The 24,135-nt window shown below is 39.6% G+C and overlaps 1 protein-coding gene across 1 annotated transcript in view; it reads right to left on the reverse strand.

Moving 5' to 3' along the window:
* The window catches only part of TRIM66 (tripartite motif containing 66), a 46,941-nt gene that overhangs the window by 9,364 nt on the left and 13,442 nt on the right, over positions 1 to 24,135 (reverse strand). Inside the window, exons 4-13 of the mRNA XM_053946140.1 lie at positions 21,131 to 21,278; positions 16,280 to 16,412; positions 15,925 to 16,041; positions 15,053 to 15,167; positions 14,127 to 14,273; positions 13,883 to 14,000; positions 12,043 to 12,914; positions 10,912 to 11,073; positions 1,790 to 2,062; positions 1,356 to 1,584 (exon numbers count right to left, since the gene is read on the reverse strand). Coding sequence (XP_053802115.1) covers positions 1,356 to 1,584; positions 1,790 to 2,062; positions 10,912 to 11,073; positions 12,043 to 12,914; positions 13,883 to 14,000; positions 14,127 to 14,273; positions 15,053 to 15,167; positions 15,925 to 16,041; positions 16,280 to 16,412; positions 21,131 to 21,278 — 2,314 coding nt within the window. The remainder of the gene's footprint in view (positions 1 to 1,355; positions 1,585 to 1,789; positions 2,063 to 10,911; positions 11,074 to 12,042; positions 12,915 to 13,882; positions 14,001 to 14,126; positions 14,274 to 15,052; positions 15,168 to 15,924; positions 16,042 to 16,279; positions 16,413 to 21,130; positions 21,279 to 24,135) is intronic.

Below are 24,135 nucleotides of genomic sequence, written 5' to 3' on the forward strand. Positions count from 1 at the left end.
ATTAAGCTGAAATGTTTAGGTTTGCTATTAGAAAAGGATGAGTCACTGGAGACATGTACCAGAAGGAATGAGGCTTGGCAGCACAGCACTGCTGAAGCCAGCAAGTCCTACAAAGAGCTGCCAGCAGAGTTAATGTTGCCTTTGCAGCAGAATTCATGTTTTATGGTGCACTGGTGACTGTATCTCCTCAGGTCTCCCCTCACTGCATGCCCCTAAACACTGACAGGACAGGAATCCTGATCCTTCCTTGAAAAAAGGGAGCAGCACTGATTTCAACACTCAAGGTTTTCCGCCCTCCTGTACAGCAGGACCTGCATTTTATACCCAGCAAGTTTGTAGCATCCACTACTGACAGCAAGATTCTGAAGGCTGGGGCTGCCTCTGTGTGTGGTGTCACACAGCCCACACCAGATACCACATTGCTGCTCCTCCCCAAGACACTTCAGCCTGCCTAAGGCACAGCTTTTTAGGGGTGCTCCTGATTAGTACAACTCACACAAATGATTGTGGCATAATTGCCACGGTTTGGCATAGGACATCGAAGAGAAGACAAATACATTTCCTTGGCTCACTGGGCTAGGCCTCCTTTGTACTAATTAGAATTCTCTGAATGAAAACACAGCACAGAGAGAGAAATATTAATTCATCTTTTATAGAGAAATGCAGCCAAATATTGGCATAAGTCATGGGATAACAGCTTGATCCTGCAATCCCTTGCTTGCATGAATAGTCCCATTGACTTTCAGAGTTTGCAGGAATGGGGCTTTAGAGTGTAGCACAACGATGTTGGCAATTTGCCCATGAAAATAGTTAAGTAAAGTCTAATTCTCCATTAGGGCTGAAGAAACAGGCCTTGGCTGAAGGGAATGTTCCACAGTACATAGAGCCAAGCAAAGGCACATGCTGTGCAATGTGTTAACAAAAATTTGGTATGCTACTGATGTGAAGGACTTGGCAGAAGACACATTACATTTTGGAAGTAATGTGGGTTTTTTTAATTGAATTTGAACTCTTCAAACCAGCTCTTCAGTAGTCATAACTGCAGGTCTCATTAACAGGAGTGCTTCTAAGAGAACTAATACTCCAGGTACTTCACACAGTCACACTCTTTTCTGGTTCACAGATGAGGGATGTTACAAATTCAAAGCATATAATTTCCATGTTTTTCCTCCACAAATGAGATGAAACACACTTTTCCATTGGATTAAGTACTCTGATAACATTTGAAGCTTGCTGGAAAAGCACATTTACATGTAAGTATATTAATAAGCGTACTGCTTTACCATGCTTGCAATGCACAGTGCTAAGAAAGGAAAAAACCCCAAACCTAAAGGAAATCATTAAAAGCCTGGTACCTTCTTTGCTTCTAGGTTGTCTCATTCTGGCATTCACAGGCAGGAAAGAAGTGTTGCTGAGCAGTTCAGAAGGAGAAGTGCAATGCTGAGACTTTTTGATTGAAAGATTAATAGGTTCTTCCATCACTTTTTGCATAGAAAGAGTTAATTCATTAACTACCTCTTGCCCAGCAGAAGCGAAGCTGTTTTCTAGAAGACAATCCACAGCACTGAAGTCTTCATTTTCTAGCTGCAGGGGGAAGAGGAGAAAAAAATGCAGAATTCTATTACCAGTTTTCCTTCTTTTCGTGTTAAGAATATAATTTCTAATCAGTCTTCAAATACCAGATAAGGAAAACTTTAATTGAAACAGTATTCTGACTGATTGACCAACAATAATGTGCTGTAAATGGAAGTGGATCCCCTCTCAGCAGAGGAGTTTGAGCCATCCCTACCTTGCATTTAGTGCCTCCCTGGAGTGCATCACCTGGTGTAAGGCCAGCAGGAGCCCCAGGGCTCAGGTCACTGGGAACCCTGCCCAGAGCCAGGCTGTAGCTAGACAGGGGCTCTGGTGCAGTGTCACACTCACAGAGGGCATCTGGGGACGGGCCAAGTGTCACAGCAGCTGCACCTTTAGCCTCTGTGTCAGCCGAGCTGGATAACCTTGTCGGAGATAATTCCATTTCTGTACAGTTTGGAAAGCCCACAGAGCTTGGGGATGCTGAATGCTGGGAGAAGCAAAAAAAAGAAAAAAATCCAATATATTAATAAGTTTTTCAGCAGCAAAATGCTACTGTTCTTTCTATAATAGGTCAGATGCTCAGTTTCAGCTTGACAGAGTCAAACAGTTGTGTCACAAGGGCTGTAATAATCTATTGTAATTCTATACTATTTCCAAAAGCTTTAGATTCACCACCATTAAAACTGAAAAAGGAGACAACTGGGTTACTCTTCTGGTGCTTACAAAGAAATGTCTTCCTCTAGATCAATTCAAGGGATTCTGATTTTTAACTCCTACAATGATTGGGAAATCTATGTAGAACACTGTACCAAATTAATCCTTGACATAAATCCTAGTATTTTCCATTAAATTTTCCCAGAAGAAATAAGATTCAAATCAGAAATTTTGTCATTTTATTAAAAGAACATCAGATCACTTCATTCAGAAAGAAGATTCAGAAGAAATAAGATTTAACTCTGACACAAGTACATGAAATTATTGTTCCTGTTAATGATGCTGAAAACTTTATGATAGTTAGTGAGTCAGTCCCATTAAAATCTAAAGCATTTCCCCTTCAAATAACATAGATTAAATGCAGAAATATCCTACATGTACTAATGAGGAAACATGTCCATTTTCCAAAGAAAGGGAATATTTACCAAAGCATCAATATGCAATTTTTACTGTCTCGTGATTTGTCACTACCAAACCAAGAGTGACACTGTTACACAAACCAAAGCAAACCCACTCATCTAGGTGACTTCCCTAAGCTGCCCCACATCCTGGAATGTGGGACTGTATCGGAAACAAGACACTTCCAGCATCCATGTGAAGCAAATAGAAACAATTTTAGGAAGTGTATACAGATCTGTCTCACTTGAATACACAACTTTCCCTTGATTTTATTATAGTTCATTGGTGCTTCACCTTTACATTTGACTGACTCTATCCTTTTTGTTTGACTGCAATACAGTAGGTAGCACTCATTATAATATAAATCAAGACAATAGAAACATGTCCACTGCATCTGAATTTGCATTTAAATTTATTGTTGTACTTATTTCTCCACTAGAGCCCTGTGACTCAGAAGTGAATCTGAAATAGGATCCGTTTCCTAAATTTAATTAGAATTTTTCTCAACATATACTCCATTTGGGATTTTGATACTTTTGTCCATCTTAACCCCACAGAGGTAAAGACTGCAGCCTAGCCTAAGCTGTCAGATGTGTCTGTGTAAATCCTACCTCCTGCCAGGCTTGAATTCCTCTGCTTGCAATGCACAGCACTCTGTGCCAAGACAACACTGCCCACAGACACTAATTTCCACCTAACAATGGATGTAATTTAATTTCCTCTTTGTCAATTTGCAATAGATGCTATGATGGGAATTTTGCCTGAAGAGTGACCACTTAATCTGATGAGTCAAAATACACCTGCATTTGAGACAAGAAGAGGCCAGCTCTTCTGCAGAGCCTGGGGAGATTTGTGCCATTCCACCACACAGTGCTGCAGTGAGCCTGCTCTAAACTGTCTCTCCATGTAGAAGGCACCCCAAGGAACACTGGGCTCCTGCAGCCAGGGAATTGGCCATTCTCCCACTCTTGAGTCCAGTGGACACCCCTGAATCTAAGCTGTCTGAGCTGTAATAACTTTTTGGAAGCAGCTGGAACTGGTCACATTTGAGCTGAAAATTAGACCAGAGCCAATAAGGAAACGCACCAGAGGAGGCCCAAACTTGCCATATATTTTTGTTTGAAACCTCTGCATTCTTAGGAATGCAGAGGTTTCAAACAAAAATTAACTCCACAGGTCAGCAAGGAATCCACTTTTCAAGGCCACACATCTTAAAGTCCATAAAGATCAAAAATGTTTATTTGCCACCCCAATTTGCTTGTAACAGGTTTCTGCAATTGCAGTGACAAATGGAACCTACCAAGTACACATTTTCCTTTTCATTCCATCACAAGTCTTTTTAAGATGACAAAATTAACATGTGAATTGTTCCCATACCACTCACAAAAAACTAAAACAAGCAGAATTCATGCTGGAGCTGAAGATGAACTGTAATCAGCCCTTGCCTTTTCCCCTTATTTCAAAGTCCACTGTGAGCGTTAATTAAGCCCCTGTGAGGTAGCTAAATATTTATTTAGTCAGGTTCTCCAAAGCATGGAGCATCCACAGATTCCTGAGTCCATAGGAAGTACCCTACAGCTATACTCCGTTGGGAATGGCCGTGCTGAGGCAAATGGTGGGCACACCACTCAAATTTGCTCCCGAGTTTAACTGGAGACCTTCTGGCCATTCAGTTCCTCCAATCACTGCCCACATTTTCATTTACAAGCACATGCCATCATCTCATGTAGTGAGACCTGACCATCTGTGTGCAGCTCAGGTGAAATGTTCCCCCTCCTAAGGCAATTTAGGATTACTCCTGGCTCCAATGAGACTAGTTTACTTACTGGGAGTAGCCACTGGGATGACTCCTACTGAAGGAAAAAAAAAATATGGAGACACATACGCAAGATTTTCAGAAAGGTGAAATTCAGTTGCATGGTGTGGCTATGTCTTTTTTACTCTTCTAGCTATCATCAGTTTCTTCATAGATCTTTTTAGACTATATAAGCCAATGTAAAAACTTACTCTTCTTAAAAAGAATAATGAGGCCATCAAACTGCCATCTGTCTTTCCCTTGGGGCAAAAGTTAATTTTGTGGTTATTTTAATGATGAAGCAACATTATGATCTTTCAGTGCAAAATATTAAAACTCACAGTTAAGAACAGACACATTCCATCCTGATCCATGGAGCTGCTGTCAAGTGTGAAGTGAACAATGCACTGGGAACAAGGCTCATTAATAGACTATTAATTCACTCCCTAAAATAATCATTTCTTTTGCCATTAGCAAAAATTTCTCTTTTCCCTTGACAGTTCAGCTAGTTTTTGCAAATGGGATGCCTTTAAAGAATTTATCTGTTTTATAAAAGCTCTATTGCTTTTACATTGCAACATTTGAACAACAACAAGCATTAATTATGCTCTTGGGCAGAGGGTGGCTTCAGCTGTTGGTTAATTTTGAACTTTCTGACATTTTAATGTACAGTCTGGCACATTGAACTACATCTGTGTCACCATAAATGGAATTCTCATTGTCTCATAATTAATTTTGGTCTGATGATCCTTATAATATAATAGCAGCAGCATCACCACCCCAAAACACCTCCTACCACAATTTTCTTAGCTATGGTAGTGAAAAGTAAGAAAAAAGAACATGCAAAGTGCCTGTAGAGAACAAAAAATAAACATATAGGTTCAGTTCAAATATTTCTTTGATCACTGTTGCATTCCAAAAAGGTCCAGTGTAAACATGCAGCACCCATACAGAAGAATTCTGAGAAGCAAATACTTACCTTGAAATAGTGGGATTAGGATTTGTTAGGATTGTTTTGGCAAAGCCTCAGGGCTGTTGACATTAAGTGTCACTGATAAAGGAAGCTAAAAACTGGGAACCGCCAATTCTCTTTGCTATGGGAGAAACACCACGCTGCAAATGGATGCAGAATAATGAACGGCTGCTATTAAGTGGAGCAATCCCCCTGGCAGCTCATTATGCTGGAAGGTTAAACAAATGTACTACTCCAATCCAGTTGCTTAACACAGCAGCACTGATAATATGGGCTGCACATGCTTCCCATTCCCAGCTTCAGAACAGAATCCGAAGGATTTCCTTTCCGCTTTCACGAGAAAAAAAGAATCCAAATCTTCCTTAACAATTTGTCTGAATAAACTGGAGCGGGCTTAAAGTGGAAGGAGGAAGAGATTGCATGGAGCAAGCAGCATCATGTTTTATTTATCTTCTATTTTCAGGTCAAAGGAAAAGGGTTTTGTAAAATTAACATTCTGGGAAATGTACCTAATTGCATTAAGCATGAAGGCATTTGTGCCATGAGCAGTTCAATTCTGTAAAGTAAAAAACATACTCTGTTACTTGAGAAATTTATAGTACCCCAAACTCCAGGCTATTACTTCCTTCATCACTAATTCCTCTAAAATTAATAGGAATTAAGGGGAAAATATAGCAACAAGAAATCCATTTTGGTCCCAAGGTCAGATTTTAAGTTCTAGGGTTGGATATTATATTATTATTACTTTCAGTCACTAAGTAATCACAACATGCTCTGTGCAGTACTACCAAAAAATAAAATCTGTACTCTGCTCTCCAGCACCCTTCGCACAAATTTCATGTGTTTTAAAAGAAAAAAAAGAAGTTCCACCATGAACTGTCACCACATTAGTCTTCCATGAAATGTTACCACAGCATATACTTGGAATAAAAGAGAAGCCTCAGAGTGCTCTGAAAAGTGCATCTTGGATAGCATGGAATATTTCCTAGGATTTCCCCATTTCAGGTACTTAATGGTGCTTGAGACAGAGCTCTTGAAGTAAGAAGCTGGAACTTGTTGTGAATCAAAAAGAATACAACAAATATAATGCACTACACACCATTTCCACATGCTTACACTTTCTTTACTAATCTTGGTCACCCTGCCTCAAAAGTTATTTATTAAAATCACACAATATGGGGAAAATGGTCAAACGCATGAAGGACCAAAGTACACATGAAGGACCAAAGTATGGCTTTCACCCAACTCTAGAGAGACACGCAGTCCCTTTTAAGCTTCAAAAATAAACTTTCAAGACTAAATTCAATGTATACATATAAAATACAGAGATTATGAATGGGGTGAATACGGAGTGATAATTCACTGTTTTCCCTAACACAAAAACAAGAAGGTATCTGAACTAGTAGGCAAGAGACTTAAGGTAAGCAAACAGAGAAACTTCTCATGCAATGCAAAACTCAGTTGGAGTAGAATGTTGAGGAGTATTCTACACAAGTATTAAGATGGACTCAAAATAGTGAATTAGACAAATTCACAGGCAAGGGGTCTATAAAGAACTCTGAACCACAATTGTCTGGGTACAACCTTCAGGGCAGAAAATCCTTGAAGTGCTGGCTTTCAGAATCTGGGATAGTGGACCATCCATTTATATTTGTCTGTTTCTGATGCCCTTCCCTAAAGATCTGCTGTTAACTGTATTTATATAGGATCAGGTGCAGCTGCTTAGTGATAACTTACTAATGCAGTGCACAACATATTCAGAGATTCACTTTAAGCAGAAGATGAACTAACAGAAGTAAGGGTCTTGCTTCAAAGTACAGAAGGGGGTGTACTTTATGTACTGTGAGGAGGAGAGATGTCCAGCTGGCCCTGCATCAACACCAATGGCTGCTGCAGTGGTGCCTGAAGCTCAAATTACAAACTTGTGCTCTAGATGTACAGTAATCATGACATTTCTTCAAATGCTAGATGCAGCCTATAGACCTCTTGCTCATCACAGCCAGAAATGACAATTAGGTACGTGCCAACAAAACAAAGACTGTATTCCTGTTATTACTCCTGTAAACACAATTAGGCCCAAAATATCTTATTATTCTTACCTTTATTCTAGACTAGGTGACCTCTCTAGTCCTGTGCACAAATTAATAACTTGCTAACATAGTATGCAAAAGCAGCAAGATCATATTGCTGCAGAAGGTTGGTAACCCTTTCCACAAAACTGTTAAAACTAATTGAGTACTCATTCCTTCACACTGCAAATTAGCAATTCCACAGCTTGTATAAAATCTGTTTGCTACAGTTTGGCACAATTCCCTAGAAATGCAGTGCAGGTAACACAAAAGTTATTCAGAAATTTGTTCTGTCTTGCTGGCATTCTTACTGGAGAGCTTGGGTATTTGACAGGCATGGAGACAGAACAACTCCAAAACCCAAACCAGAGGTATTGGCTATGTGAGTGAAGTATTCTGACAGAGGAATATGAAGAGAAAACTGTATCCATTTTCCACATTAGCAGAAAGCTTTCATTCCTAGTGTGGCATTCTTAAAAAGGTGCAAATCAAGCCCAGAAATATACAGGAAGGCAGAAAGACTGTCAAACTATCACCATTAATGTTCCAAAATGAGCAAAACAAATGAAAACTATCCCAAACTGTTTCGATCATGAGCTACTAAGAGCATCTTCTCTGTACTGCTTTACAAATAAATATAATTCTGTATGCAGACAATTCATCTAGTTATCAGTCAATAATAAAAAGTTCGTACCATAAATAGGTTTCAAAATTAATGCAGAGGTTAAACAGAGGTTTAATAATTACATGAGCAATAAAGCCTTGTTCCACTCCAAAATAAAGGAAAACACTGAGCTAAAGAAAGTTTTTATTTCTGACCTTTCTCAACAGATCTTGGCAACCACATCACTAAACAGTTAATTCAGGTGCACACTGCTTTCTCTTTAATGAAAGAATCTCAGCAGACAGGGAATTCTGTACTCCACTAGGAATACTGTGCCTAGCTGAAGGCTGCCAGAGTCCAGCAGAAATACAACACAAGGCCACAAAGTCCAACAGCAATTTTTCTCCAAATGACTGAACAGTTCTTCCTCAGGCAGCAGGTTTATCCAGACATTTTCTCTACCATATTTTTCAGGTATTTCAGACTTGTCCACATTCACTGTCTCCATGTCTTCCAAGACAATCTTGAGAGAGATAAAATGTTCTGAATATAGTCCATGTGAGAGCACATTTAATCAGGTGAACCAGATGAGAATGAACAGACACATTCCCTTGTTCTTAAACAGGAACCAATCTCCCATTTAAACTCAGATTTATTCCAATTGTCAAGTAAAAGCACTCAGACATCTTTAATGAGCATTCATGAAGAATATATTTCAAGGGTTTACTTGCTGTGCTTTTTCCCTTCATCATTTCTAAAATGCCATTGCCAGAGCTGTCAGTATCTTCATCCCACCCAGATGTCTTCATCCCAAACAGCTCATTAGAAGAGATGAAGACAAGCACAGATGGAGTTCTGTAGCTGTTGAACATTCTCCCTTCTTGAAGAGGTACCAGGCACCTCAAAAAAACAGACACCCCCGTGCTTTCTGCACAAGAGCACACACTTCTTAGCACCATGAGAAAAAAATCCATTTTTCTTTTCCCTAAAAGCATCCTCCTTTCACCACCTTCTCAACTTCTACAGCAACAAATCAGCCTTTTCTCCTTTATTACACCTGCTTTTCCCATCAGACTACACTAGTCTCTCTCTTGCACATCTGCTTCCATTTTCTTTCCTCTTTCTGATGTTTCTTGCTTAAGCTGTCAGGAATAACCTTCCATTACAGGTCCATAAAACAGATTTCTTCATGGCTTTCAAATCTGATTTGCACTCTGCTTCCATGCCCATATCTCTGCAATTCCCAAAGGGATCTCCAACAATTCTCTGGATGGGTATTGCATCATAAATGTTGCATCAACAAAGTCACATACAAAAGAAGGAAAAATAACTTGCTTTTTGAGGTTAGAAAGGAAAAAGTACTTCCACAATATTCCACAGACAAATTCCAAGGGAAAAAGCTATGAAAGTCTTCTATATGGTACACAAAATGAGTCATGCACTGAAGCAACAAACAGATTTGAAAAACCAGAATGATGTGTTGCTTGGAGTGTTTTAAACAAACTGTACAGAGAAATAAAAGGCAGATTCTCTGCTTCAAAAGCACGGGTGATATCCAGAGCCAGTAAGGGTCTACTGATAACTATAGGCTTTCCTTGTTGTGTTCATGCTGCTTCTTCAATGGTCAGAGCCTCACAGCATGTGGGAAGACCAAAGCCTGGCTCTATTGTGTATTCAAATATTCTAGATATACAGAAATTGTGATTTTTCTGCTTATATATGAACAATGAGAAGAAGTATAACAATTTCAGGCACCCTGCCTTCAGCAGTAATTAGTAGTGTTGTTTCTGGGGCAACTATTTTGAAGACTGCTTCTCAGGTCTGATTTCATCAGCAGGTCTGACTCCTGCTTTATTTTTTTCAAATTAACTACTTCTAGTACAGTAGTTAGCAAGTCCTAGTAATTAAATCCCTAGACATAGAAGTGCCCGAGATTGAGAAGCAGGATGTTTTCTATTGCCATCTGTGTAGCAGTTGTCTTCTGGGCAGTTTTCCTTATCTCCTGTTAATGGGTCCATCAATGTCTTGCCACATGACTCAGACATAACTCCCCGCAGGAGCTGTTTCTGTTTAACAGGTGATCAAGCACCCACCCATGACTCACAATGACATCAGCCCATTGCGAGATGCTCTGCCCAGGGGGGAGGAGCTAAGCATTCCCACCTAGATGTATTTTTGGACAGAAAGGGAGCCTTCCCACAGGTTTCCAAGAGGACACAGCTGGGGTTTCCACTGGATGACTACACCTTTTCTACAGGATCACTGCTCCAGCAGAAACCACATCTGCCACTCCAAGAGGACTGCAGTCACTCCAATTTGGACTGCTACCAACACGCTGGACAAAGGGGTGTCAGGTTGTATTCTGACTTTATCAGTGGTCTTCCTTTTGTATTATTGCATGTATTTTGTTTCTTTTCCCAATAAATTATATTTCTGAGTCTAGGAGTCTCTCACTGGTTTTGCTTTCAAACCAGAAAAAGAAGCTAGGCAGAATTTAAGCAGTGAAGAAATAGAGTATCTATTTATTTGCCAGTTCATGTCTAACAATCATGGCAGCCAGACCTAAACACCATCAGCCTCTAGAAGATCTGCTCATCCTGGCACCTTACCAGGAGATGCACACAAGGTTAGGGCTGTGACTGTCTTCCAAAACTTACAAGCCATTTGGCTGACTTTACTTCATTTTAATTTTTTCCACCAGATTGCAAACTCCAGTGCCACATCCAATATTACCAAATCATGTTTTCCCTTTAATTTTTTTTTTTTAAGAAGTTCTTTATACCTTTCTCACTGGATGGAAAGTTGATTGCTGCAGTGTGCTCTCAGGGGAGTGGCTCCTGCCACTGGCTGCTTCATCTAGTGATTGTGACAGGGAGGGATTGTCACTTTTATCAAGAGAAATTACAGGCTTCTGGGCATCAGCTTCTGTGGAGCTCTCACAGACCTACAAATCACAAATGAGAATTTGTCTTTTCAACAGTAACAGGAAGAAAAACAGTAACAAATTTGCATCAACTCACAGCATACACATTATGAAAAGCCCAAAAAGCCTCTAAAACAACAGATGTTCAAGGCAACCTTAAGCAGAGAGAAATGGAGAAAGTTCTCTCTCAAATATTAATAAATTCTTAAAAAAAAAGAAAGACTCAATAAAGCTGCTGAAATGTACAGCTACACCAAAAGCTTGCAGTCTGCACTTGCAGGTAATCTACTTTGAGAGCTATTCAAGGTGGCAGCTCCACAAAATTTACACAATGGTAAGTCTGAGACACCCTTCCACCACTTAAAATGAATTTCCAAGCCACTTTATTCTGCAGCTGATCTGCCTTGTAGTTTGGATGTTCACCACCAAGGACTGTCCCTCTTCCAAAAGCAGGCTCCTTACTAACAGAGGAAAAGGGAAGAGATGAGCCCTGCTGACAAAACGGTAGCACAATAGCATGTGCGGATAATGATTATAAACTTAAATGACATGATGCAGCAGCAAGAGAATGGGAAATAACCCTCAGACCAAGAAATTGTCTTCACTCTCTTCAATAATAATTCAGAATCTAATGCTTTTTAAGGACTTAGGGCTTAATGTTTCCAGTAAAAAAAGAGTTGAAATGCAGAGTGAAACTACTGCAGTCCTCCAGTCACCTATTTACAAAGGAGGAGTGATGGTGCTTTTATTCTCCCATGTTGCTGCTCTCCTTGTCTATTGAGAGATTCAGATCTTTGGGACCCAGGGTGGTAATGCAGCCCTTTTTCAGAAAATTTTGGCCCAATCTGCATGAGGCATGAAGCCTCTCTGCTGCATACACAGAAAAGACACCAACAGAAAGTTCAGAAAAACACATGAAATCTCACAGGTGTCCAATTTCTGAACTTATACTGACTAAATGCAGTAGGAAATTACTTTGAGAGAACATACTTGTGCTTCATCTTGGACTTGTTGCTGTGCTGGGGCTGGCTGTCTCACTATGTAGTTGATCTGACCAACTATAGTCTGTTGAACATGCTGAGGTGGCTTGGCTTGGTTCAACTGCAAGCTGGACTGTCCCTGGGCCTGCAGGAGAAGCTCCAGATCCTTTTTCATCTCCTCCAGCTCCAACTGATGGTGCATGATGTCCAGGCTCTGCTGGATGACTTGCTTGTGGGTGTTCTCGTTGTGCCCTGCCGAGGGGGATGCCAGTGGCAGCTGCTGCTGCTGTGGGGGTGGCTGCAGCATGTGGTTGGATTTTGTCTTCTGGGCATGGCCCAGCTGCACTCCCACAGCTGATGTCTGCAGAGAAGCCTGTGGGTGGCTCATGGGAACCTGCTGAGTCTCGTGGGACACACCAGCACAACCCTGCTGCAGTTGCTGGGGTGGGAAGGACTTTGCCACCCTCCCGGACATGTTGTCCAGCTCCGAGTGTGGCTGCTGCTCCAGCCCAGCCTGCGGGAGCTTCAGGCTGGGGGGCACAGGCTGGGGGGCACCCCGTGGCTCTCTGTCCTGGGGCTGCAAGCTGTACTGCAGAGGGAAGTGCTGCTGATGAAGTGCAGGAGGCTGGTGGAAGTTCTTGTGGTGGTTCGTGTCTTGGTAAGAAGGCTGAGCTTTGTTTGGGTGAGGAATGCTGAGGCAGTGGGAGCAGCACATGGGTGCAGAACACTGGATCGCAGGTGGGAACTGGTGTGGCTGGCTGCTCTCCAGCTGGGAGGCTGGGGAGTGGTGCCCATGGTACAGAGAGGGTTGTAACCCTTGAATATTTCCACAGATTAGCACATCTGGGTGAGATATGTGTCCACCTTCCATTGTGAAACCCCCTGGAAAAAAACCAGCAAATTTACTCCCTCCTATGGTCTTGACAAATATATACAATAAAAATTGTACACAAGGAAATGGCCATTTCCTTGCACATTTCAAATATAAATTATATTCAAATATCATTTGCATGCAAACATGCAAACACTCTGCCAACATCCGTTCAAGACAAATTTTCCAATATTTATCTAGTTATTTCAGTTCACACAACTCCCACTGATGTCAGTGAAACTCACGGTTGAATTACCCAGCAAACACTTTGAAAAACTGACCCTATTTTATCTTAACTGATGGATATGGCTTATACTTTCATTTTTACAGAAGTATGAGCTTATATTCTCATCCATAAGCACACGTACAAAAGACAGCTTCCAGGGGGCAAGTGACAAAAATAGAAGATTAATGCTATGTAGGTGAGACTCATAAAAGCTGAAAATAAAAGTGACTTATGAAATCATCTTGTCCATGCTTCTCATCAAGAGATTATTCCCTGCAACACTTCTGATAGTGTTTTACCCCTTTTAGGTTTTAGTACCTTAAAATGGGAAGAGAACTGCTCTTTTAGATCAGTGATCAGCCCACTGAGCTGAATTTACAGTAAAAACCCATTGCAGTTGGAAATCTGCAGCTGCTGGGAAACAAAGTCACAGTATGGACATCTGTTATATAGGTAACACTGTAATTGTTGTAGAAACGGTGTCTTAAAACCATCTTTGTGCCTTTCAATTGCAAGTGTCTCAACAGTGCTCAGCTCATTTGTCCACTAAGAGAGTGAAAGCACCAGACACCTCAATGGTCTTTTGGTGAGTGGATAGAAATGGAGAGAAAAAACAGGGAAGTTCAGCTACACTCATTTTTCTTCAGAACACAGCAGGAGTTTCAAAACTGGATGTCCCTTTAGGCAGAGGTACTGTATTGTCTGCATCTGTCTAGCCTAGCTTTGGGAATTTGCCTACTATAATTTTCTTACCCAAATTGGAGAGTTGCTTAGTCCAGTAGGAGGGATCCCAAGCAAACCTGATCTTCAGAGGGGGGCCAGTGTCTGTGTTACAGTTTGTCTCCAACAAGCGCTGGATCTGAAACACAATCTGATGATACATTAAAGAACAATGATTTTATTCACAATTCTAAGATGGTGAAAAATGTTTCATTTGATCAACATCAGAACCTTAAAACAGTTCTCACAATTACTGCACAACAAGCCTTGCTCTTACCAGTTCCTTACTGAAGAGAAATGGGATGGTTTTTTTACTACACACGGCCCAGCTGATGAAGTTCTGAACATGTTCTACCTGTCTGCCTAAGACCACAACACCTTGCAGCTGCTGCTCCAGCCTCTGCTTCCTCTCACTGGTGATTTTCTGTTAATAACATGAATCAGTAGAAAAGGGCTGTCATTCTTTAGACACACATAACAGATGCAACCATTTGCACTACATTATGCAGTATTTGCAGCAGTACTGTTCTTCACAATCTCTTTAAACCACCCATCACAGAAAGGAAGCAAATCCAGCTCAGGAGATAAGTCTGAATTCAGGAAGAGCAATGACTCCTCCAGGAGCAAACAATCTGCATCATTCTGGCCTTGGTTTAATAGAATAACATAACCCAAGAAAGCTGAAGATGTTGGATCAAATCTGCACCTGGGCCACTTTCTTGTCTGGAAATTCTGATCAGCAATTTTTCTCCTCAGCACATTTCAAAATAAAATCTCATATACTTCAACTGGACATGTAAAAACTGAAGAGTCAAAACTCAAAAGTTCTGTTACAGAAATTAGACCAAAGTATCATTTCTGAAACAGGGGATTAATTGTGCTGCTATTGGGCTCCTAAAAATTAAAGCTCAAAATCAGAAGCTGGTTTGTTTTCTAAGTACTCAAAAGGTGCACACATATTCTTTGTAAATGCATTAGAAACTGTGGTTAACTCATGATAAGGAAATATTTTGCCACTTTGCCCTGAATCTTTGTCAACCATTGATTCCACATCAAAGTCTGCAGAAAAAAAAACCCCAAATATTAAAAAATATAAGGAATGGGACAATAGCTCCCACAGTCCATATTCTTTCCACTGGCGCAGGGATTAAATTTAATTTAGTTTGATTTCCCAAGGTATCAAATGAAACTAGCTTTACTTACTTCCAGTTGTTCAAGGAGGATATTTGTTCGTTTATCGATTTCATTCATCAGAACCATCTTGGCCATTTTTATTTGGTTTTCCACCTTTTTGTACAGATGTTTTACTTCAAGCAACCTATAGGTAAGAGGTACATATCCCTGATGTATCATTTATTCACTGCTCAGCAGTTATTTGCTACAAGAACTGATCTGTCTACTGACAGAACTGCAGTGAAAGTTGTATCATTTCCCATCAGTTCTCCCCCACTTCTCTGAACCCTGACCACCCCTCTCTGGATGTGACATGCTAATGCTGATGGATTATCTCAAACATCATGTCAAGAACAGCCTTTAGCTCTTTTTCAACAAATACATGCGTAATATATCCAAAACTTCCTGTTTATACTAGATTATAAATAGATTGGTACTCTTGAAATGGTTTTGTTAATGCAGAAGAGAGATCCAACTGCTACTAAATGCATAATCAGTAGCTGAAATCCAGTTCAAATAATTAAACATTTTCATTTTTATATTCATTTTGGTAAAATTGCACCTTGCTTTGAAGTTTCTTTAAGAAATAAGGGATCGTAAAAATTATCATTATTTGCAATATTGTCAGATTATAGCTCAGAAACAGATTATACAAAAAAAATCTTAGCTCTGAAGTCAGCTGTCACATGCCTTACAAAGAGTATGGAATTGTGTATTACAGCACCATGACTTGTCAGTACCACTTAAACATGAATTTGATATTTTTAATCTCCCTATTCTTTTCTACCCTCCAAGAAAGAAAATAGAAGCTGCCTTTAATTCCGTTAACCTACATTTAGTGAAAATATTATTTTTACAGATCACCTACTTCCATGGGAAAAAAAAGAAAGCGTAGCAATTACCTGTCTTCAATCTGTTTAGCTGAAACCTGAATCCCATTTTTTTTCTCCTCCACCTTAGTTATGACATTCTCCAGGATAATTCTCTGATTTTGCAGAGCTTCATCAAGATGCCTGAACCTGTGAAAGAAGGGACAATTGTCATACTGTGGTTTCTCAGTTCATGAGTGTGCAGGTGAGAGCAGGGAGGGTTTCTGCCAGAGCAGTGAGCCCTGTGCTAAATCACCTGTGAGACACTGAGCTGAGTTTGCTGTGGCTTTTAAATTCAGAGCAGCCTGCAGCTTCAGCTGGCAAACACAGGTGAAAAGAGTGAAAACACAGATGAAAAGTGTTCAGTGCTGGTGAGCCCCATTGGTACCTGTGCTCCTTGTGCTCTGACGGGAGGCAGCTGCGGCAGGTGAGGGTGTCACATGTCTCACAAAACACCTTCAGTGCCTCTTGAGAGTGCACTGGACAGAACAACGAAAACTCCCTTCCTTCATCTTCAGCTGCTGAGGAATGCAAAACAAGGCTGTCATCCACAAGGAGAGCTCAGAAAGAGAGTAACCAACCTCACCATTTCATGTCAAGTCTCGGTAACATTTTTTAAAGGCACATAACCAGGAACCCTCTGACTATCTGAGGCTGGGTTTGCTTGCATTTTTTCCTTACACATCCTACAAACTGAACACACCAGGAACAAGCCACCAAAACAAATCATACTGTCCTCTAACCTCTTGTGACTTTATAGTATCATGATTTGGAGTGCCTGCCTCACAACTTTAAATACCCTGGTCTGGTAAACCACTCGACAAAACTATTGTAAAATGTAGAATAGCAAACATATTAAATAAACTTTCAGTTACAGCAGAAGCAAGGAAATCCTTTGTTCTTAAAAAGTCACACAACCAATTGTTTTCCAAATTTGTGTTTGTTGCAATGCAGTTCATAAACTTCAGCAGCTGGGGCTGATATTAGGCCCTAAAATCTGTTCTGAAATGGATTTTCTAAAGAGTAATATGATAAAGAGTAAGAATGGACAGCAGGCATGCGAAGTAGAAGCATTATTCCTGTACAATCTATTCTAGCCTTTTTTCTGAATGGTAGAATTGTTTTAGAAAGAAAGAATACTGTCAACAAAAGATGCCAGAAAAACACAAAGATAAACCATGGCAAAGCCAGCCCTCTACCATCAAAGAAAAGCTCGGTTGCTTCCTTACAGTACTCCAACAAAGACACTATCCCATTACTCTTTACCAACATGTGGGAAATTAAACAAAACAAGCATTCTTAGATAGCACATATTGATAAAAAAATTTGATTATGCAGAGGCATTAATAATTTATACATCATTATCTGCTCATATGAAATAAGAATAAATATTTCCATTCTTCCATGCCAAACCTTTTATCTATACATTAAAAAAAAAAAAAAACCAAAAAAACAAACCTGATGCAGAGACCACACTCTCATCCTGTAGCAAAATGAAGCCTTTTATAGATTCAGAAGTGATAACTATTGCAATTTCGCAGACCCACAGAGTGCAGCAAGCTATACTGGCTCAGCCACTTCATTTTCAAATGGTAAAATTCACAACAGAGAAGTAGAAAGGCTAAGAAAATCTCATGACTAACAATGACAATGCAAATATGGAGAAAATCCATGCCACTCTAAAAAACACATGTCAAATTGCCCAGTTTTTAGATTGCTATCTACTCTAAATATTTCTGAGGAGCTTGATTTATTTCCTCCAGTTCAAGTAACTTTCATTCCACCTTCTTAACAATGTGCAAGAAGATAATTTGTGACAGATTAGGCCAAGAGTTTGTGTAACAGCCTTACATAGCTTACCTTGTTATGAATGATTTACTGCAGTACCATGCTTTATTCTTCAGGGAAGTTTATTGGTTTATGTCATTATTGAATCAAATGCATTAATAAAGATAGCATTAATAAAGGAGGAAATTAGATTAGGTTTTTTTAACCCACTCCAATATTTTCTACTAAAAAGGATCAAACTGAATTCACCTTGACAGCATTTTTTTTTCTGATTATATTGCAAATATGTACTTTTATATTAAAACCTGCAGCTGAAAAGCAAATAACGAAGTAGTACAACCAACATCTATCCAAGGAGAATGTCAAAGATCATCCCCTATGTGATCAGATTTTACATCTTAAAAGGGAAAAATTAAAAAGACCATAATAACTTTCTGACAGTTTATGGGCTGCAAAAGCCTTTCAAAGTGTTCTGTATCTGCAGAGCATACAGGCTATTTTCCTGTAAACTCAAGATCAAGTTTTCCATATTAAACTCAAACTGATAATGAGATGTGGTCTTTAAGGTCCAATATACTGAAGTTACAATCCTATATAATGATTTCCCCCTTTTTCTCTCTCTAAAGGCCTTTTAGCCGTTGGGTGATTGTAGTCATCCCAGAGAATTCATTGGGTTTTTTTAATACCATGTCAGATTTAAGAGACAAGTAGATTTCAAATGCAAACTAAGAATAAAACCAGTATTATCTAATTGCAACCCAGACCCACAGCCTCTGCCACCAGTAATCCCCTGAATCAATTGACATATCAGTGAGAACTGCCACTGAGCCACGATAGTCTTGACCTACTTTTTACTCAGCTCCGAGCAACACTTTTCAGTTTTGAAGTAAGTTTAATACTTAGAAAACAGGTACTAAACAAGTGCACAACCCTGTTTTTTCTAGAAGCAAATACCTAACCACAACCACCCATTTTAGCTTCTTAAAAAGAACCTCCCTTGGTGAGCAGAGATAGCTCAGCTGCCCTAAATGCTGATAATTCATCATTTGAGTTACCATTTTCTACAGCCTATATCTTCTTTATCTCAGGTGGATCTCTTGAATAATTAACAGAACATTTTAAATCTCTGATCAATTGAGGTCAATTTTGGAAAAGCAATCTTAGCTAATAGAGTTCTGCCTCCACTTCCATAATTCTCAATGACTCAGACTCCTCTCAAGTAAAGCTCAAGAAATAGTTTATTAAAATTAATAGAAATAGGAAGGATTTAATGTGTTTGGTGATGGTTTTTTGCTACTTTACTTCATTTCTGACCCAAGGAATCTAACACTGCCAGAAGAAGGTCTGGCTTTTATAAGGAAAATGGCAAAAGATACAAAAGATAGAACAGTTTAAAAGCGCAAGACTTAATAGTTTCAAGAACTTACAAAGAAGGTGGCTGTTTTCAGAACACCCTACACCTCATAAATCCTTCCTGACTGACAATGCTGTGTGTTTATTTCCAGAAGGGAAAAAAACAAACAACAGTCTGAGTTCTAGTATATCCCAATATTTTCTTTCTTTGAACTGTTCTGAAGGCATATCTGTTGTAAATAGATAAAACACATATTAATAATAATAAAAATAATACAAAAGCACAATTACATTCCAAGTAATTTCTATATTAACTAGTCTATATATGAACTACCAAGCTCCTTGTTCATGTTTTGTTCAGCACATGGAATTTAGTACTAAACTAAAATTCTTTCTCATGTTTTTATGTGTCTGCAACTTTTTATTTATATAGCACACACAGACTCACAGCTAAGCCACACATGATTTCTCACCAGTATTTGTCAACAATATGAGCTGGTAATCTTTGCTAAAGTGACATGAAATTATAAACAGTTGGAACCTCAAAACCACAGTCCTTATCTTGTCATCAACTTGAGAAGAAAAACATACTGTCCATCTAATCAGGACATTTGAGAGGAAACTGGGGGACTTCAGTTTATATTATTTCTTAGAAAAGACCCAAAAAACATTTAAATGTAATTTGTGATTTTTATTATTAGCATTCTTATGGGCTTCTTTTGTTTACACTCTATTTAGGAATTGTATATTTTGTCTCAAGTTCCTCAAACTCTGCTTGATATGACCGCCCTGTACTTAATAAACCTCCATCTATAGCAAGTCACATCTTCTACAAGAAAAATCCTAAAGGAAAATAAAACAAAAATAATCAGTGGGCTTTTTTTATTCCTTTTTCTGTTCATCTTCCTTACGAAGAATAATAAGCACACAGCACAAATTCTTATTTTTAGCTAAAAATTGTTTATATAAGTTTAGGTTAGCATACTTTGCAGCAGATTTCTGACATAGAAGTAAAGCAAATAATGATTAATAATAGGAGATGATAATACTTTCTGTAGATCACCATTGTATAGGGATGAGACATATTTGCCAGCAGGCTTAATTTGTGCTTGCTCAAGCACAAATTGAAAGGAACATCCTGTAGTGATCACAGCCTTTTGCTGTCTGTGACTCCCTCACACACCTTGTCCATATGCACAGGAATTGCTTTGTCGTGGTTTTCTCAGTGAAATTACCAAAATTGGGGCAGAAATACTGAAAGAGCAAGGCCTGTTGCTGTTGTAGCCCTTCTGACCCATCACTCCATAGATTGGAAAGGCACGTGGAGAATCTGTCAAACACAAATATCCAAACTTTTTTCCAATACCGTGGAATACTGACTGTGGCCATGGGAAGGGTTCCTGCTCTCCCTTGGGAGGCAGCAACAGTTTAGAAAAGGTTGCCAACCAACTGCTGCTCTCCACCCCAGAAGAGCTGTCAATCAATGTTTAGCACACTCCCCAGTTCCAGAAAGTTCAGTTATTCTGTTATCCCCATTGGCTCCTGTTAGAATACCACTCCTCCTCTGTACCCCGATTAGTTCTCTGTATGTCACCCCACTCTGTCTCCCCCCCTTTACCCGTTACCCATTGGTTGTTTTGTACCCTAATCATGCCTACTCCTTTGCCCTTAATACCCAGCCCCGCCTGCCCTCGGGGCTTCCGGAGTTCGCTCCCTTCTGGAAAGTTCGTGTCCCTCGTTTCACCCTCCTGTTCCTGCAACGCTCCTGAAATAAAGCCTCTAGGAATACAGCTACTCTGGAGCCCTCTCGTCCTTACGGTGGAGCTATCCGGGTTCCCGCCACATCCTCCCCACAGACCAGTCCTCTGAGGGTTTTCCCCCGGACAGGCTGGGCACCCGGGTGAAGCCCGGAGGACTTGTAATTTAATACATGTGGCAATGACCCTAAAGTTAGAGAAAAATCACCTAATCTCTTGTTGACAAGTACGTATCCTTCTGAGTCACACAGAGCCTGTTGTCTGTGGCACAGAGCCTGCAACTGCTCCTTTTGCAGCTGAAAACCGATACAAGAAAGAAAATTCCAGTGTGCCCCCAGTACCTGTGCAGCCTTTCAGGGATAAGGACAGGAAGGGGTCTCCAGGTTCCTGGCCATGCCTGTGCTCCTCTGTGCATGAGCTGCACAACCACTTATTGCATCTTGTGCAGAGACTGTGAGCAGGTCTCTTCTCTTTGCACCTGGAGCAGCTCTAAGAACAAAAAGTGCAATTACACACATGCATGACAAATCAGCTGTACAAAATGTTGTTCTTAACAGATATGATTCAGACTGCTTAGTATTTTTTGTCCTCAAATTAAAGCAATCCAAGTGTTTTTAAGAGTCTGGTTTTAGCTGTGTGACACTGAGAAAAATACATAAAACATCCTAATGGTGAAACAATCTAGAAAACAATGTGGGGACACCCACACACTATTATTGAAAAGCTTAGTTCCTATATTTAAAGAGTTAACCAGAAATGAGCTCAGTTTATATCTCAATATCATATGTGGCGGAGCCTAAAAAAGCTTCTATAACCAAAATGCAAGAATATTTAAATGGGGAACAAAGATTGTTATATAAAAAAAGTGATTAATCTAAAATGTATCCACCTAGGTCCAGCTTAGGAAAAAGTTAAGGAAACACAAGTCACAGGAACACCTGGAAGCCTTAATTAAGTATTCTCTCCATTGACTCAACAATGTAGGGAATGTCCTTTGCTATATAGGTCATGCTGCCTGGACATGTCACAAGAGGGAAACGAACAGAGCAGCACAGAAATGAAGTGGGTAATTCAACATCTGGTATCCAGAAGGAACTCAAGAGTAATTTCAAGATAGCTACAATGATAATTCCTTTAAAAAGGATTTGTTCTAGGCATAAAACTCACAATATTCATGTATTTGGCTCACCACAGCCACAAATAGGTACTCATGGGCAGAGTGAGTACAGTGATGTAAATTTACCATTATGAAAGCATAAAAAGCTTTACCACCACTTTATTAAACTTAAGCATTTCCTTCAAGATTACAATATATCTACTATAGCTATGTACACACATACATATCCTCAATATTGCTTCTACTCAGGGCTACTCAAGCAAATAGGAATAGATGGCAAAATCACTTCCTATGTTGTCCTTTCTCCTGGGCATCAGCTGATCTTCAATCCAGCTGTGAGCCAAAATATTTGCATCCCAACTATTTGATGGGAAATGTGAAGAGAAGGATACAGCAGCCTGTGCTCAGCTCAGAACCCCTGATGCAAGTTCTGGTGAGTGTAAGGGAAGGGTTTCTCCTCATGGTGGCTCAGGAAATAGAAAGTCTGAAGGAAGAACTATTGCAGTTCTTAGCTGGTTGTCTCAGTTTTCAATCACAGCCTTAACACTTAGTGAAACATCCAGATCCACCTAAATTCTGTGACACAAGTGAGTCAAGTTCAGATTCACTTCAGCACAGGAAGAAAAATTGTTTTACTAAAATTAATTTAAATTTTATCATTTCCTTCCATGGGTCTGGCATTTCACAACAGGTCACTTATCAAGCCATTACTCAAGAGCTTCTAAATATTCATTCTCAAATAGGTTGGGCAATTCTTGACAATAAGACAACAAAGCAAAGTTTTAAATGCATTTAATTGTCTAGAGAGGGAATTGTTTGTGCAAGCCAAAATGCTATTTGCTTATCAGCAATGTTTTTCAAAGGGTACATACAATAATTTAAACCAAAAAGCCTAATAAAACTTATATAACCAAAAAGCAAGAATATTTAAATTGGGAAACACAGATTGTTTTATAAAAAGAAGTGACTAATCTAAAATGTACCTAGCTAGGTCCATCTTAGGAAAAATTATGGAATGCTCTGCCTTCTCTGCCTTAACCAAAAGTGTTTAAGCACAGGTTTACCTGCAGCAGTTCAGCTGTCAATCTGACTGGAATTTGTATTGACACTGCACTGTGTTAACAGTTAAGTTGCAGAGTGCTCCCAGAGTTGCATTATTTATGATGTGGAAGTGGGCTTTTGGGCAAGAGATTCTGAATTGTGTATTTCTGAAACTGCTGCTGCTGGCATGTAGCACATTCTATCGTTCATGTTCCACTCTCTCACACACTGAGACACCTTGCTGTTTCCATACACTTTGTTACAAGCCTTGACAGACTCCCATTTGAACATAGAAGGAAAATTAAGATGATGATGGCGGCTCAGATGTGTCTCAGATGGCTGATCTGGTGCTTCTCCTTTTGGTGTCACTGGTGGTGAAACTGTGGCTTTAATTTGGAATGTGGTGGTAGTGGTTAGAGATAGCAAGCAAGCAAAGCTACATGATTTGATTTAATAAAAAGGAAGCTGAAAACTCTGAAGGTTCACAAGTTGCTCTAGGGTACTCCTATGCTCCAGCAAGGAATCTGCATTATTGAACTGCTCTTAGGACTCCTGAGGGATTACAGAAAAGAAAAACCTTCTTTTAAGGATGGCAATCTAATGCTTTTGAAGACATTAGATATTCTCATTTGATTTCCTTTTTACACAAATTCTCATTGAAAAGTAAATTATGCAAGTCACAGTAATTAAGAAGTCCCAGTACAATAAGTGCATTTTAAAAACTCAGCAGTATCTTTAGAATTTTCTTCCTCTCTTTGGAGAGTGCATGTGAGTCCACCCCTTCTCGTTTTAGATCAACTTAGCCTGCACTCTGCAAGCAATGTACACCTGAAGATGTCAATACAGTTTGCTTGCCTTAATTATTTTTTATGTCCCCAGAACACTCTGTGGATTAGGTTACACATTTTTTACTTTTTAACAATACCCAACTTTCTCTGTTCCTCCTCTCCACCCAAGCTAGTGGCAACTAAGCTGTGAGAATAGTCCTGCCTGTTCACTGGGTATTTAACAGAAGTTAAATCCACCTATGTACAGTGCCAACTCAAGGCAAAAGGAGTAATCCAATACCTTCCTTTGAATCCATTCCCCAGTGGGAAACTGCAATGTGATGCGACTTTTTTTATCATTAAAACAGACAATCAGAAAATTATAACTGCTTACGTGACCTAATGGGTGATGTTGGTGTAA

Source organism: Vidua chalybeata, chromosome 6, assembly GCF_026979565.1.
Source record: "Vidua chalybeata isolate OUT-0048 chromosome 6, bVidCha1 merged haplotype, whole genome shotgun sequence".
NCBI lineage: Eukaryota > Metazoa > Chordata > Aves > Passeriformes > Viduidae > Vidua > Vidua chalybeata.